This window comes from Lonchura striata, chromosome 28, assembly GCF_046129695.1.
Source record: "Lonchura striata isolate bLonStr1 chromosome 28, bLonStr1.mat, whole genome shotgun sequence".
In the NCBI taxonomy this organism is placed as follows: Eukaryota; Metazoa; Chordata; class Aves; order Passeriformes; family Estrildidae; genus Lonchura; species Lonchura striata.
Window position 1 is genome coordinate 3,816,113 of NC_134630.1, and position 13,574 is coordinate 3,829,686.

Below are 13,574 nucleotides of genomic sequence, written 5' to 3' on the forward strand. Positions count from 1 at the left end.
TAAACACTGAGCATTGTAACACACGGAGTCTCTGCCGCCAAGGATGTTTGCCAGAAAAGCTTAGACTGACCCAGAGTCACCACTGCTGCCAGATTCTGAATTACTGCATCCACTGGCCTGACGTGACCCAAGCCTCCAAAAGGGTTTTGGTTTAATTTCCTTGCTCTCTCAAAGCAGGTAGTCTGCCAAGAAGCCAAGCAAGGCGCAGCCCTGTGCCTGATAAACATCTCCCCATCTGGATTTCCCAAGCTTTTGGGAAAGTTAAGCAACTCTCACAGAAGGCCATTTCTATACATATTCTATACATATTCTGTGGAGAGCTGCACAGAGCCCTGTGCCACAAAATGGAGCCGAGGGCTGGAGCAGCAGAGCATCCACCACCCTCCACAGGTCAGTCAAAAATAAAAACTGTCATTCATCTGGGAAATGTCACAAAGCCCTGAGTCATTGTTTATTCTAAATAGCACTGGCTCCCATCTTCAAAGCGGTGTTGAATGACTGCAATTGCTAAATGAACTCGAGAAAAGCAAAGACAACAGCCCAGCCTTTGTGTGCAGGGCAGTGCATCCGTTGGGTTGGGAGAAGAAGGGAACATTCTTCCACCTGGGAGAGAAGCCCCAGGAAGCAGAGGCTCAACGGCCACTGGAGATAAAAACTGTTACAGAGTTCACTCCTGGCCATTCATTCAAATAACAAACACCCATGGAGTGTCAATGGGCAAAGTTAAGTGGTTTCTGAACTCACTCCAGGCACGCTTCTTAGTAAATCAGTATCCGTGACTTAGAGAGGTGGATGTTTTAGTGGAGACAAGCTATCACTAGTAGCTCCCTTTCATGTCTTTCCAATCAAAAATTTCCTAATTTGTAAGTGCCAAAAAGTTGTAGGCAACCCATTTTGCTGATAGCAAAACTCAGTTTTAAACTTGTCAGCAATGAAGCACCAAATCTTTTGTAAAATAGGAAAAAATAATTTATTTCAAGTAATAGAGGACAGCGTTATGGACGATGAAGCATTAATGCTGCATCCCAAAATCACACACACAAAAACCATTCCAGAATCACATTCAGCCTCTAAGAGAAGAGCTCAGCATTGAAATGCCTGCAGGGGAAGTAGTGAATAATCAGAACTGAAAAATAATTTGGTGACACAGCATTGACTAATGAAGCACAATGAAATGTCAAACATTACATACAGATGAAGGAAAACAACTGGGAAAAGTAGAAATGTCCATAAATTGATTGCTACAACTATAAATTTCTCTAAATTCAAGGCAAATAAAACAGGAGTATATTGCAGATATCTGAGTAGCTGGAGTTAAAAGCTGTACCTTATGTTTATTCATTTGATAATCCATAGGTGAGTGGCATACTACAATGCAAACATAGTGTTAAATGAACAGAAATATTTTGTGTAAAAAATGTTAACTGTCTTCATTACCAGAGATGGGTTTGTGCAGAAAAGAACACAGATCTGACACAGAGCCTGGAGCTCTGGGATGTATTCAAAGCAAAGCTGGATCTTCCTAAGAATCCAATTGTGACAACTCTTCTCCCACCATCCCCTGTCCTGGGGCTGTCTGTTGGGATCAGCAGCCAGGCCTGGAACACCCCATGGTTTGGTGCCAGACCAAAGCACAGGCAGGGTCACCTGCTGTCCCTCACCTCCATGGGATACACCTGAGCACTGACCAGCAGGATGCAGGAGGCTTTGCTTGCAGCTTATCACAAACACCTACAGAGACTCTCAGGCTGTCACACAAACCCTGCTTTACTGCAGTTTCCAAGTCTTTCTAGCAGCAGCAGTATTTTAAAAATATGAGTTTCTTTTTTCTCTGTTTTATTTTAGTGAACTCTGAAGACAACAGGAATCGTTTGTTCAAAAAGAAAGGCTAAATATTTTTTTAAATTATTACTTTCATCTTGAAGACACCACCTTCCTTTGCCCTCATCTTCCAGCACAAGCATGTTTGCACAGGTGAGGTCTGTGCCACCTGCAGCACTGTGTGTACAGTTCCAAGGTGGCAGGGTCACAGTGTTTCCTTCATGCAACAGCATCAACACCACAGTGAGAAGTGAGAACATTTACACACACAAAAGGGAGGCAAACACTGCACAGAAAGCACCTCCAGTCCTGTAGCAATCTAAACTGGAGAAAATGGTAAAGTTTGTAGTCCCAAAAACCTATTTGGGCAAAAGGTGAGCCTGAGAAGAGTTTTACCTGTTGATACTCTGAATCTGAGCCAAGCAAGCACCTGAACAGAATTCTCTTTCAACACCTGCAGCTGTGTATGTACATAACTGAAATTAAATATCCTGTTGGCAGCAAGCTCCTAGGTCAGTACAGAAAAGCTGTGAAGACAGGAAAGAGTGTAAGACTTCAACTGTTATTTAAATTTGTATTGACTAATCGCCTTTTAGGAGCCATAACATTTGTCACAAACACATTAAAAATAACTGCGTTTATAACAAACTGAAGAATTTGTTAGCAGCTCAGTGTAAATTCTCATCCTTACCTCAGCTCTCCCCACAAGAGGCAATAACAGTCACCAAGTAAACAAGTATGCAAGTGTGGAAAGCCTTCCTCAGGAAACCCTGCACTGCCTGCACAGGGAGAAGATGCAAGGTAGGCCTTGGAGAGCCTCTTTAAGGACACTGACTGTGAAGTTCTTATATCAGCTGTGTTCCCACTGCACTGCAGGCAGCTTGAAGTAAAAGAAACAGAATCATTTCAGTTTGGGGAAAATCCTGATGAATAGAATCATGCTGATGAATATAAAACAGACTACAATGAGCATTATCCAGAGCAGCCAGTTGACAGATTTCTTGGCGTGCTGCTCCAGGCGGTCGGATTCGTCCTTGAGCTTCTCGAAGTTCTGGTCTGCCATCCTGAGGGAGTGTGACAGTGTCTGTGGAGCAAAGAGAGCAAACAGTGTCAGCCTCACAGCTGCCAGGTCTGGCAGCTTCCTCCAACAGAGAAAAGGTTCAACTGCAGGCAGGTGCTGCCCCCAGTCTCCCCACTCCAATCCCAGCTGGAATCTGGAGCTACAGGATTTCACACATCAGCACTTGAACCTCGTGGGTTGCAAAACTGAGGGGCCACAGCTCAACATGTGCTACCTGGTTGTCCTGTTTGATCACGTTCTGGGCAGCCAGAGTGTTGTTTTTGAGGCTGCGAGCCAAGCTGAGCATTTCCTCGGCCAGCTTCTCCTGCATGTCCTGGTGGTGCTGCAGCACAGCATCCAGCTCCACTGCCGACTGCTTCTCATCTGATGTGAGGCCTCTGCAAGAGCACAAGGGGAAAAAAAAAAGGGATTTATACTTCCTCTGGGCTAATCTCACAAGTTTTCCCCAGGTTTTACATCTCTACAAGACAGCAAGGCCCACTGAGTCAACTGAAGTCAGTATATTTTGGTTTCTCTAAACAGACACTTCACCCAATTTAAAGCATATCTGGGATTTTAAATTGGGGAAACAGTCCTCAAAACACTGAGCACTGGAATGAGAAATTCTGACTTACTTTCGCTTCCTTATGTTCAACTCCTCAGAATCTGGAAAAATATAAAAAAGTGTTTAGCATGTTATAAATTCCCATGCAATCACTGGCTGAAAAAATAAGTCTCCTGTAAGGGATTTTTGGCTCTCCAAATCCTACTTAGCCTGTACCCCCAAGGAATATGGGTGTCAAATGCCTACCTGCTTTCTGCAGGGAAAAAAGGACACCCAACATCAAAAGAGGGGAAAAACCCCAGCTGAATCACATCCCTGAGGACAGGGTTTCAGCCCATGTGTCTTGGTGTTCTTTCAGGACACATTAGATTGGCCCAGCTCCAGCTGCTCCAACAGTAGCTATGGAAACCTCAAATTAATTCCTCCCAGTTCCCTATGTGAATAACATGGCTGTGTATTCCAGAGGAACTGAACAACACCTACTCAAAACACCCAGCATCACATGGTTTGCTCAGAGCAGAAGGGAATAGACACAAAATAAATTGCCCCTGCTAATTCTGTAATTAGAATGTCTGTTTCTGCATGAATGCTACAAAAAGAGCTTCCTGCAAGTCCCTGCCCACCATTGATAACAACACTTCTGCTTTCAACTGTTAAAGAGTTTTTGGTTTAATTTGTTTTTAACATCTGTTGTCTTGAAAAGAATTGAGGCACTAAATTAAAAGTACACTTTGGGAAATCTTAAAACACCCGACCTCCCTCTTCCCCTCTCTGTAAGACTCAGGTTGACTACAGTTAGAAGAACCAACAGATTGAACTTACCATCAGTAGCCAGGGGGTCCTGGGAGGAGAAAGGGAACCAAAACAGCAGATTACAAAGGGTCAGTGATACAGGACAGCCCCACAGGCCTGGTAGAGTGCCTGTGCCCAGGATTTAGAGCTAAAGAGGTGCCTCCCCACCCAGCCTGGGACACTTCTGAGACACAGCCACCCGAGGCAGCTGAACACAAGCAGGACAATCTGTGAAGCAGCAGCAGCAGTGCTGGAGGTACCGTGCCGAGCAGCTCGCTCCTCATCTGGCCCGTGCAGCGCGCCTTGGTCTGCAGGTGGACGGTTTTGGTGGCCGGGGTTCTCTCCTTGGCTGTCGTCGGGGTGCGCCCAGGGGCCAGGAACTGGTTTGCCAGAGCCTTTTCTGTAGATGAAGACTGGGAGTGGGAAAAAGCAGGGAACAGTCATGGATGTGACACTCTGCAGTGTGAGGCAGCTGTTGGGTGACCCACAAGGATGGGGGTGCAATCCCACAGCTGCTCCCCAACAGTGAAGTCAGCCTGAACAGCAAAGCTGACTGCACCTCACTGACTAAACCCAGCACAGCTCTCCAGGTGACCTGGGACCAGCCCACAGAGGTGTCAGGCCTGAGGGACAGCACCTGCCCTTGCATCTCACAGCAAAGGAGTGAGAAAGATGAACACAATGCACACTTTGCTTTTGAAGTTTCATACCATACTTCCTCTTAACAAAATATGAATCCAATATATTTATTCAGGCTTTCACAAGGAGTGCCTAATAAGATTTTAACAACTGTTATTTTGAGATGTAAGCTAAATGTAAGCACAGGAACCAGGTAATAGATAAACACAGATTACTGAAATCTTTTCAAGCTGAACTAGTAGATCTCACCAATTTTTCAGCTTCTAGGAGTCCCTTTAGGAAGTCCACTTTGCGAGAGTATTCATTCAGCAGTTCAGGGGCTGGCTTGCTATTGGAATTGAAAGATAACAATATCAAAACCAAAAGTTATCAGCATTTTCTAGTGTTCTACTTTCCAAATTAAATAACAAAAAAAACCCACATGTTTTTTCAAAGAAGCAGAAATAGCCTCAGGTTAGGAATACACTTCCAACCCTCTGCAAATCACATTTTCCAAGGCAGGGAGGGCTCAAGGAAAATGTATTCCACAGGGAAGCACACACTGCCATGGTGTTTGTAGGCTGTGGCTGATTTACAGGTAAGAGATTATCAAATCGGTGTCATTAATGTTGGAAAAGATCCAACCTTTGACTGAATCTCCCCATTCCCACTAAAGCATATTGCAAAGTGCCACTTCTGCTCTCTTTTTGAACACTTCCAGGGGTGGTGACTCCGTCACTTCCTCGGGCAGCCCGTTCCAGTGTTTTACCACTTTCACTGAAGGAATTTTTCCTGGTATCCAACCTAAACCTCCCCTGGCACACCCTGAAGCGCAAACCCCCTCCAGGCACTCGGGGCGCTCACCTGGACTGCTTCTTCAGCTCCCGGAGCATGTCCTCCAGAGCAGCCACATACTGAGGGCAAAAACAAGATTTTTAAGCGACGGCATTAAGGAGAAACACCCTATTGCGCAAAGGCTGTGGATTTGACAGCACAGCGCTCCCCGTCTCGGTTCCTGAGGGGCCCGACGCGGTGCTGCGGGGCAGAGGGGCGGGAGGGCAGCGGCGGCCTCACCTTCTCCAGCCGCCACTCCTCGGGGTCCCGCCGCTCCGCCGCCAGCGCCTCGCACCGGCTCAGGAGCCGCACCAGGTTCAGCTCCAGCCGCGTCGCGGCCATGGCGGCACCGGAACTCCCCTCAGCGCCGGGCGCCATCTTGGGGCGGGCGCGGGGAGGGGCGGGAAGCGCCGTCACCGCCCCGGCTTATTTAAAAAACCCAAAGTTTCCCGAAACGCCGCAAATCCAAGGCGTGCACACGGGCACGGAGGCAGCTGCGGCTCGGGGCAGCGCTGTGGCCGAGCTGAGCTCCTCCCTCACTCCAGCAGGGTGCAGCGCCGTGAGGGGCCGGCGCACGGCCGCGCTTCAAGGCGCCGGTGTGGGATCGCCCTCAGGCACAGAGGCGAGGCGGCTCGCACGGCACACCCAGCATGGGAGCTCCGCCTTTGCTCCAGCAGCACCAAAATCCTCCCCTGTGACACCACAGCCGCGTTACCGCTTCCCTTGCCCCCGTTCTTTATCAGCACTTCATAAAAACAGTAGCCCAATTAAAGGCTTCCTTTGGAATAAATTAATTGCCTGTTAGACAGGCATAGATCAACTACCACGTATTTTTTAAAAGTGCAATGTTTTAATAAACGTTTTTATACATGTTGGTCTCAGTTAAGGCTATTATCAACAGTTCTGTAAACCATAGACAAAATGGTCATAAAATCATACAAAACATTAAGGCAATACACATTGACCTAAACTCACTGTTGGTCCCATCAGAATCCATTGTAAGGCAAATGGAAAAGGCACAGCAGCGGAACGGGGGAGCTTTTTCCTGTACACTCAATCTATGTATTTTATTCTACATGAGGCTTTACTTTCTTTGCAAGGTTTTAATTTAAAGTGAAGAATATTTGCTTTTAACAACCTTGCTTAACCCTTACAATACTGTGCATTTCCAGGCTGCCTTCCCCACAGCCACTTAAAAGACCATGAACAAGTTCACAGCCTTCGAAGGGTTAAAGCCAAAGCTGTGGTCAACTTCAAGAAGAGTCCAGAGAGCTGAAGAATTTCACTCCTCCACACAGGGAATGTGAGAGTAAGGGTCGGAGAACCTGCGTTTGAGTTTTGCTGTGGGTTCGTATTCATCCCCGAGTTCCTGAGCATGGGCCAGTGCAGACCCTTGTGCAATGTACACCGAGTGGATGCTGTCTGTCCGCCTCGCTGGCTGCTCCCTCCACTGCACCCTCTGACACTCTTCCTTAGCGAAAGCCTCGTCCTGGGATTCTGTACGTTTGAACATCCCGGGAGGAAGTTTTATGTTTGCTGTTGGCATCACTGGAGTACGACGGGGCACTTTAATCTTGGACAGTGTTAAGGAGTATCTGCGCCTTGAAGCCACGGATGCAGAGTAAGAATCTGATGAAGTTTGCAGGAGAGAAGGCACTTTGCAAATGTCTTTGGCAGGCACGCTGGAGCTCTGAGCACAGCAGTGTAATCCAATAATTGCTTTAAAGAAATAAGATACTTAGAGACTGATAGCAGGCCTAAAATGTAACTCGATATGAGCCACTGTGACCAGATAATGTTTGATCACCTGGCTGTATGCAGTGAAAGATGTAGAATAAAAAAAAGCACTTACTACCTTAATACTGACCTTCGGTATCCACCCGGCCTGGTTTGTCGTCCAGCAGGCTCTCTGTGCTCGCAGAGGTCTCCGAGTCCACGTTTTCCTCGTCAGAGCCTCGCTGGTCGAGCTCAGGTAAGCGGTAAGTGATCTCCTCCCTGCATCAAACACAGGCTGCAGCACCTCTGACACAAGCACCTTTACACAGCTCAGTTCAGAGGTAAAGCATGTAGTCATTAACTATTCATTTCATTTTCTCTCAGCTAGTGCTTTGTATTTTCATTTTCCCCCTCATGAAGGCCTACAGAACAGAGTTAGATCCTTTTGGACAAAAGGTATCCTTCTTTACTACCTGTATTGCCTCCCAGTGCAAAGGGCATGGCCTGATCAGGTAAAGGGGACTCACTTTTCTTCTTTTATTGACTGTATGCGATCAATGAGAATCTCCTTCTCCCGGTTGTTGGCTTCAGAAACATCCTCCTCTTCATGCACCGAGTCCAGCTCTGAAGTGCCACTGTCATTTCCTTTGACCTGAGAGTTTTTATTCTGCAAGACAGATTGACATGTAACACTTTTCAGCCACAAGCAGCTACACCCATCTGCAAGTTTCAGAGTAGAAGACAAATGAGTGGGTCAAAGGAGGGGTTGATGGAATTGATGAAGAGCTGTTAGTTATCCACACAAATGTTTCAAAAAGTAAGAAAATTTCCTATTCACCCGATATCCAGGATTTTGTTACCTTTTTTGTTACCTTTTTTTTAGGCTCAGCTTAGTTTTAGTAGTCACTTGATGAGTAATATTATTACATCCAATGTAAGTTACATAGAGTGTCTATAAAATATCAGGTGATGACAGAACAGCCCAGCAGCCCTGCATGCAGTCTGGGGAGGAAGTTGCACCAGTACATGCAGTCCTGATTGTTCAAAAGAGTGTTTAAAACTGAGTTACAACCTGTGTAAGTATTTTAGTCATGCAAGAGTACCATAAGAAAAACCCATGCACTGGAGCCAGGCAGTTGTACATACCAGCTTCCCCTCGTAAGGGGAAGAGAACCCAAGTTTTATAGGCCAGAGCTAGAGAGAGATGGAGACCAAATTCACTATATGCAGCCTCTGATCAGACACAGTTTGGTTTGTATTAATCAGTACAACAAAAACGAAGAGTATTTTCCCTCCTAGAATGCAGCATATTTTTGCACACCAGCCATCTCTGGAGTGTGAAGGAACTCTTTTACCATGTCAGACACTGAATCTTAGTTCCACTGACAGAATTACATGGGAACAGTTTTTGAACAGTACAGAAGCAGATTCCCGCCCCTGCACCCTTCATTTATCAGAACTTCAGTGCAGCTGTATATTTAGCTCCTACCTACAGCTTTGGGCAGTTGTTTTTCTCCAGCTGATTTTTGACACACTGAATGGATGGACAGGAGAAGTAGCACCCCCTCCCCAAGAAGTTGGTGGAAGTTTTACTTTGGAAGTTTTATTTCAACACTTACCGTGTTCTGCCGAAGCAACGAGAGCCGTCGGAAAGCAAAGCTCTCTGCTGCTTCCAGCTGATTGATTTCTTCCATTTTTATCTTGTACTTCCTTAGCTGCTCCTTTATGAGCATCTCTACACACCTGTGAGAAAGGCAAGAGCTTATTGAGCTGCCTCATACCATGAAGGTTCTGAAACATGGTGGGATGAGATGCTGCTCCTGGCCTGGGGGTGTTTGTCACACACACGTGGCTGGAGTGTGACCACAGTGTCCCAGCCCATCCCTCACAGCAGCACTGCATGGTAACGGGGTGAAGAGTCCAACACAGCAGGCACAACAGGACAGGTAATGGTGACAGGTAATGGCACATGTTCCTCCTGGGATCACCAGAGCCTCCCATGCTGGCTGTACACAGTGGTGAGCACACAGACATTACCACAGCTGCCAACAGCTCCTGTTGCTTCTACCTGTTGTCCCTGTGCTGGCACAGGCTGGCAGAGACACAACGAGCCTGCAACTGCCCTTCTGCATCTCTATGGCCTCAGGGGTGAGTAAGAAGTTACAAAAAGCTGTCATTTTTCAAACTCTGCTTTCATTGGAGGCAGAGGCAAGGCCAGCCATGCAGTGAGGATGGTGAGGGGCTCTCACAGCCAGAGTTGCTGGAGGGTGAGAACAGAGAGGGTCAAGGACAGAACCTTCTTCAATTCAAAGAACAATGCAGAAGAGATCACCAGGGGATTCCAAGTATGCAGGAGACAGCTTAATTCTATATCATATTGTTTATTATGTCTTGTATCTCAGCAAAATAGATAATTAAGGTACAAGCCCCCCAAAAAATAGATTATCTTGACGTAAAACACAAACCTCATAGTAAAGACTTATGGATCATCCTACTTTATGCTTAGTGAAATGGAGACAGGTGGAAGGTCTGAGAGGGGTGTATGAATTGGCAGCACTGGCAGAGCTAGAATTCAACAACTCTTGAACCTCAGCTTCTTCAGCTTGATACAAATAAAGTTGTAAGAAATACAAGTAGTGGTACTGACCTTCCATCCCATTCCAAAACTCTGCTTCTCAGCAGACTGCCAAAACTTACATGGTTGTTTTTGAGACATCTTTCATGCTGGTCAAGGGGTCAGAGGTATCAGGACAGCGCAAGAGGCACGGAGCAAACACGATGGCCAAGGCGTTGGGGGACATGCGGTTCACATCTTCTATCAAAGCCACTCTGAAATTCAACATCCAGGAAGAGAGATTGTAAGTGGACCTTGCTAGAATACAAACACCCTGATCACACCTTGAAGAGTTCCCAAATAACACGTAAGGAGGCCTCTTGGACACTCAGTATGTACAGCAGTCCAAAGAAGTGTTATAATTATTTCATACCTACTAAGCAGACAACATTTAATGTATCAAAGGATCAGGGAGTCACCCGGGTTAAGCTAGTCAGGTAGCTTCTTGAAAGTATGTCTGTTGATTCAGCATCTTCTCTTCAAAAATCCCTTTTGCCCATGTTCAGAGGGCTGCTTGGAAAGTCCACAGGCTCCTTGGCTAAGAGCAGCCCCTTTACCAGCAGTTCATCCTCAGTACACTACAAGCCTCTCTGTCTACATCCAAGTGCTTGGATGATTCACCAAGGCTTTGAGATCTACCTGGTCTTCAAAGTTGCTTTACCTGGTTTGATCCAAACACACACATCTGTTTGTGAGCACAACTACCAGCTTCAATTCTTTCATTTCCAAACCAGCAGCACAATCCCCACACTGACACTGAAGGTGTTAAACACTTTAGAAAGCTTCCAAGCAGCATTCAGAATCACAGTTTCTCTATAAATGAAGAAATTAAACTCATTACTTGACAAGATGGAAGATGAGTCGTTCCAAGGTATTATGATTTGCTTGTGGGAGCTGCTCCAGAACACTGTAAATGGCACAAAGTTGCTCCTGTTTCTCTGGCAGTTCTGCACGAAGGGAGAAAATACAATATATTAATTGCTGTGCAAAGCTAGTGGAAAGCTTAAAATTCCTAAATTCTGATAAGTCTTATTGTAATTTCATTTAGCAACTATTATAACTGCATGTTGAAGTACCACTCATGGCACTGCAATTATCCTGCATTTTCAGGTGCTGCTGCTGCTAGCCATCATCAAGTGACACACTAAGACCTCCAACACTATCCAGCGTGCTTAATCCCACTGAAGTTAAAAGAATCTAGGTATTTAAATTATCTGTATATCCAGATCTGGTTCAGAATAACAAGAAAACCCCTTCCTGAAAGGAAACTTATTAGCATGCTCATTCAGTTTTTAGAAAGAGCAGCTGTAAGTGACACATTAAAAATAAAAAAAGAATCCTGAAGTAAGACCAAGTAAGCTAGAGGAGAAATTCCCTGAAGTGTTTTATGTAAAATGACTAAAATCATTGTTGTAAGTTCACTGGAAGGAGCTGTTTAGTCAGCATGAGCATCTTAAGAATTTATTTTCCCAAGGACACAATGAGTTAAAGCAGAAATGTTTGAAGAATGGTTTTTAAACCTACCTACAGCTCTGAGAAAATCATTGTACTGTGCTGAGGTCATCAGTGGGTCTGGCAATTCCCTCAGCCACTGCTTAAGGATCCCTGTGATGGTGTGAATAGGGTAATTCTCCAGTTTCACTGAATTTGGGTCTAAAAAGAAATGTTTTATTTAGAGCAGTTCATTCCTTTGATGCACACAATAAGACACTATAGAAATAAGATTAGAAACATTCTAATCTCCTGTTCACATAATCCAATTGGCAATTCAGAAGTTAAAAATAGGCAAAAGATAGCAATTTAAAGGTACTAAACAGCTTTTGGCAGCCAACAAAAATAATACAGCCTGCACAGTCAGCAAAAAGCTGTTATTAAACACTAAGAAGTGACAGATACTTTCAGATAGAAAAGAATTGCAGGGAAAACTGATATCATGCAATGACATGCAAAGAGTGGACAACACTGCCTGGACCTTCTTGTAGCAACTGCTTCAGCTCCTTCATTCGATTTGCTGATCCTGATTTCCTGTAGATGCCTTCTGTGTAGAGCCCATGCATCTCCACGTACTCCAGCAGCTTCTCCAAGACCACGGGCACCGAGTTCCTCTCGCTGGTCAGGGCGCTCACGCACACCCCGAAGTGCCGGGGCTCGGTGTCCTGCTCGCCCTGGGGGTGACACAGCTGTGACCCACTGTCCATTCCCCTTCCCAAGCTAGGCAATGCCATGGCTTCCTGCTACAGCTACTCATGCTTCCAGAAACTACAGCTGAGTGTTTTATTCTGGCTTTGATCATAAGGCAGATTTGCTCAGCTGCAGCAATAAAGAGTCTTTATGGTTCACACTGCAGGATTTCTTTATCAGTTTGGCCAACACTGCACACACACTCTGTGAGAAGGGTTCCTAAATTAGCTCAAGCATCACCTTCTAGGAGAATGCTGTTTCTGCAAGTGCAGGGTCCCCCTCTGACTGAGGAGGGAACTGTTTAAGCAATTTTTATTCAGTGCCTGGGAATTCACTGTTCATTTACTGAGAAATAAAGACAGCATTTTGCATGCACCACTTCTGGTACCACACACCCCATCCCAGATCCACGGGCCTTACCTTTTTCCCACAGGAGGTACAGCTGCTCTGGATTTTGGACATGCATTTCTTGTGACAAGTCAGCTTGCAAACTAGAGAAAGAAGCAATTGTTACAAGCATCTAAATCACACTCAAACACTTTGCACCTTGAATTACCCACTTCCTACACAGCCTGTTCACCCAGGCCCACCTGCAGCAGCCAGAGGCACAAGCAGTCTGCACACCTGAGGTGTTCACTCACCACTGCACAGACAGGCCTTCTCCATGGGCCAGATGTAGGAGGAGCAGTGCTCACACGACTGCCGGATGCTCACTTGGTAGTTTGTGAACACGTGGCCATTGTGCTCTTCAATCTGGTGAGAGACAGAAAGAAACCAGTGAACTCTTTTTGCCTTTTAAAAATTATTGTTACCATCTACCCTATCTCACATTTACCTTTTATTTTACAATTATAGCCACAAGATTTCACCCTTAAACCAAATTTGACACTATCTTAAGGAAATTAGGTTTGCTGGAATATTTCATAATTGACTTGCTACCTTAAAGCTCATCAGTACAATAGTTTTGTTACTAATATTTAGTAGTTGTTTTCTTTTAAACAGCCCATGCTTGAGAAAGCCTTTACACTTTAAAAGAAGCTATGGACAAGCAAGAAAATGCTCCAGTACCATCCATTCACTGCATGAGAAAGATCTCTGCTTTGTGAAAATTGGTTTTATATTGTCACATCTTCATAAAAGAGGTAAGTGAATAAGCATGCAAAACAAACCAGAATGTCAGTACAAAATCAAGCTCTTCAAAGAGTGTTTGCGTTCTGCGAGTGCACCTGAGAACTTGGATTATTGCAAAAAGAAGGCACTTACTGCCCGATCTTGTTTCCGTTTCTTCTTCTGGGCTTTGGTTTGCTGCAACGGGAAACAAAACTGGCCTTAGTCTTTGAAATTCAGACATTCTGTTCCTTTTTTTCCCCCTT

General features: G+C 45.3%; 3 protein-coding genes across 4 annotated transcripts in view; 1 reads left to right on the plus strand and 2 right to left on the minus strand.

Moving 5' to 3' along the window:
* MED26 (mediator complex subunit 26) overlaps positions 1-13,574 on the plus strand; it is a 205,820-nt gene that overhangs the window by 17,254 nt on the left and 174,992 nt on the right. The window lies entirely within an intron of this gene.
* Positions 947-6,068, minus strand: USE1 (unconventional SNARE in the ER 1). Its single transcript, XM_021547022.2, has 8 exons — positions 5,931-6,068; positions 5,721-5,770; positions 5,127-5,205; positions 4,499-4,651; positions 4,269-4,287; positions 3,517-3,547; positions 3,117-3,279; positions 947-2,905 (listed from the first exon to the last, which is right to left on the minus strand). The coding sequence occupies exons 1-8, from the start codon at positions 6,066-6,068 to the stop codon at positions 2,723-2,725; spliced, it is 816 nt and encodes a 271-aa protein (XP_021402697.2). The 3' UTR covers positions 947-2,722.
* The window catches only part of MYO9B (myosin IXB), a 43,203-nt gene continuing 36,147 nt past the window's right edge, over positions 6,519-13,574 (minus strand). The window contains exons 32-43 of one of the 2 annotated variants that reach the window (XM_077788792.1): positions 13,465-13,506; positions 12,843-12,954; positions 12,622-12,692; positions 11,993-12,185; positions 11,545-11,673; positions 10,862-10,967; positions 10,104-10,235; positions 9,026-9,149; positions 8,553-8,600; positions 7,934-8,073; positions 7,558-7,685; positions 6,519-7,409 (exon numbers count right to left, since the gene is read on the minus strand). In XM_077788792.1, the coding sequence (XP_077644918.1) occupies positions 6,973-7,409; positions 7,558-7,685; positions 7,934-8,073; positions 8,553-8,600; positions 9,026-9,149; positions 10,104-10,235; positions 10,862-10,967; positions 11,545-11,673; positions 11,993-12,185; positions 12,622-12,692; positions 12,843-12,954; positions 13,465-13,506 (1,662 nt within the window). In that variant the 3' untranslated portion in view covers positions 6,519-6,972. The remainder of the gene's footprint in view (positions 7,410-7,557; positions 7,686-7,933; positions 8,074-8,552; positions 8,601-9,025; positions 9,150-10,103; positions 10,236-10,861; positions 10,968-11,544; positions 11,674-11,992; positions 12,186-12,621; positions 12,693-12,842; positions 12,955-13,464; positions 13,507-13,574) is intronic. The other variant, XM_077788793.1, reaches the window with a different exon arrangement.

Coding starts and splice junctions, on each gene's coding strand:
- USE1 (XM_021547022.2), bottom strand. CDS start 6,068: ATGGCGCCCGGCGCTGAGGGGAGTTCCGGTGCCGCCATGGCCGCGACG. Junction 5,206..5,720: donor GAGCTGAAGAAGCAGTCCAG/GTGAGCGCCCCG, acceptor CAATTCCAATAG/CAAGCCAGCCCCTGAACTGC. Junction 3,280..3,516: donor TTGAACATAAGGAAGCGAAA/GTAAGTCAGAAT, acceptor GTGCTCTTGCAG/AGGCCTCACATCAGATGAGA.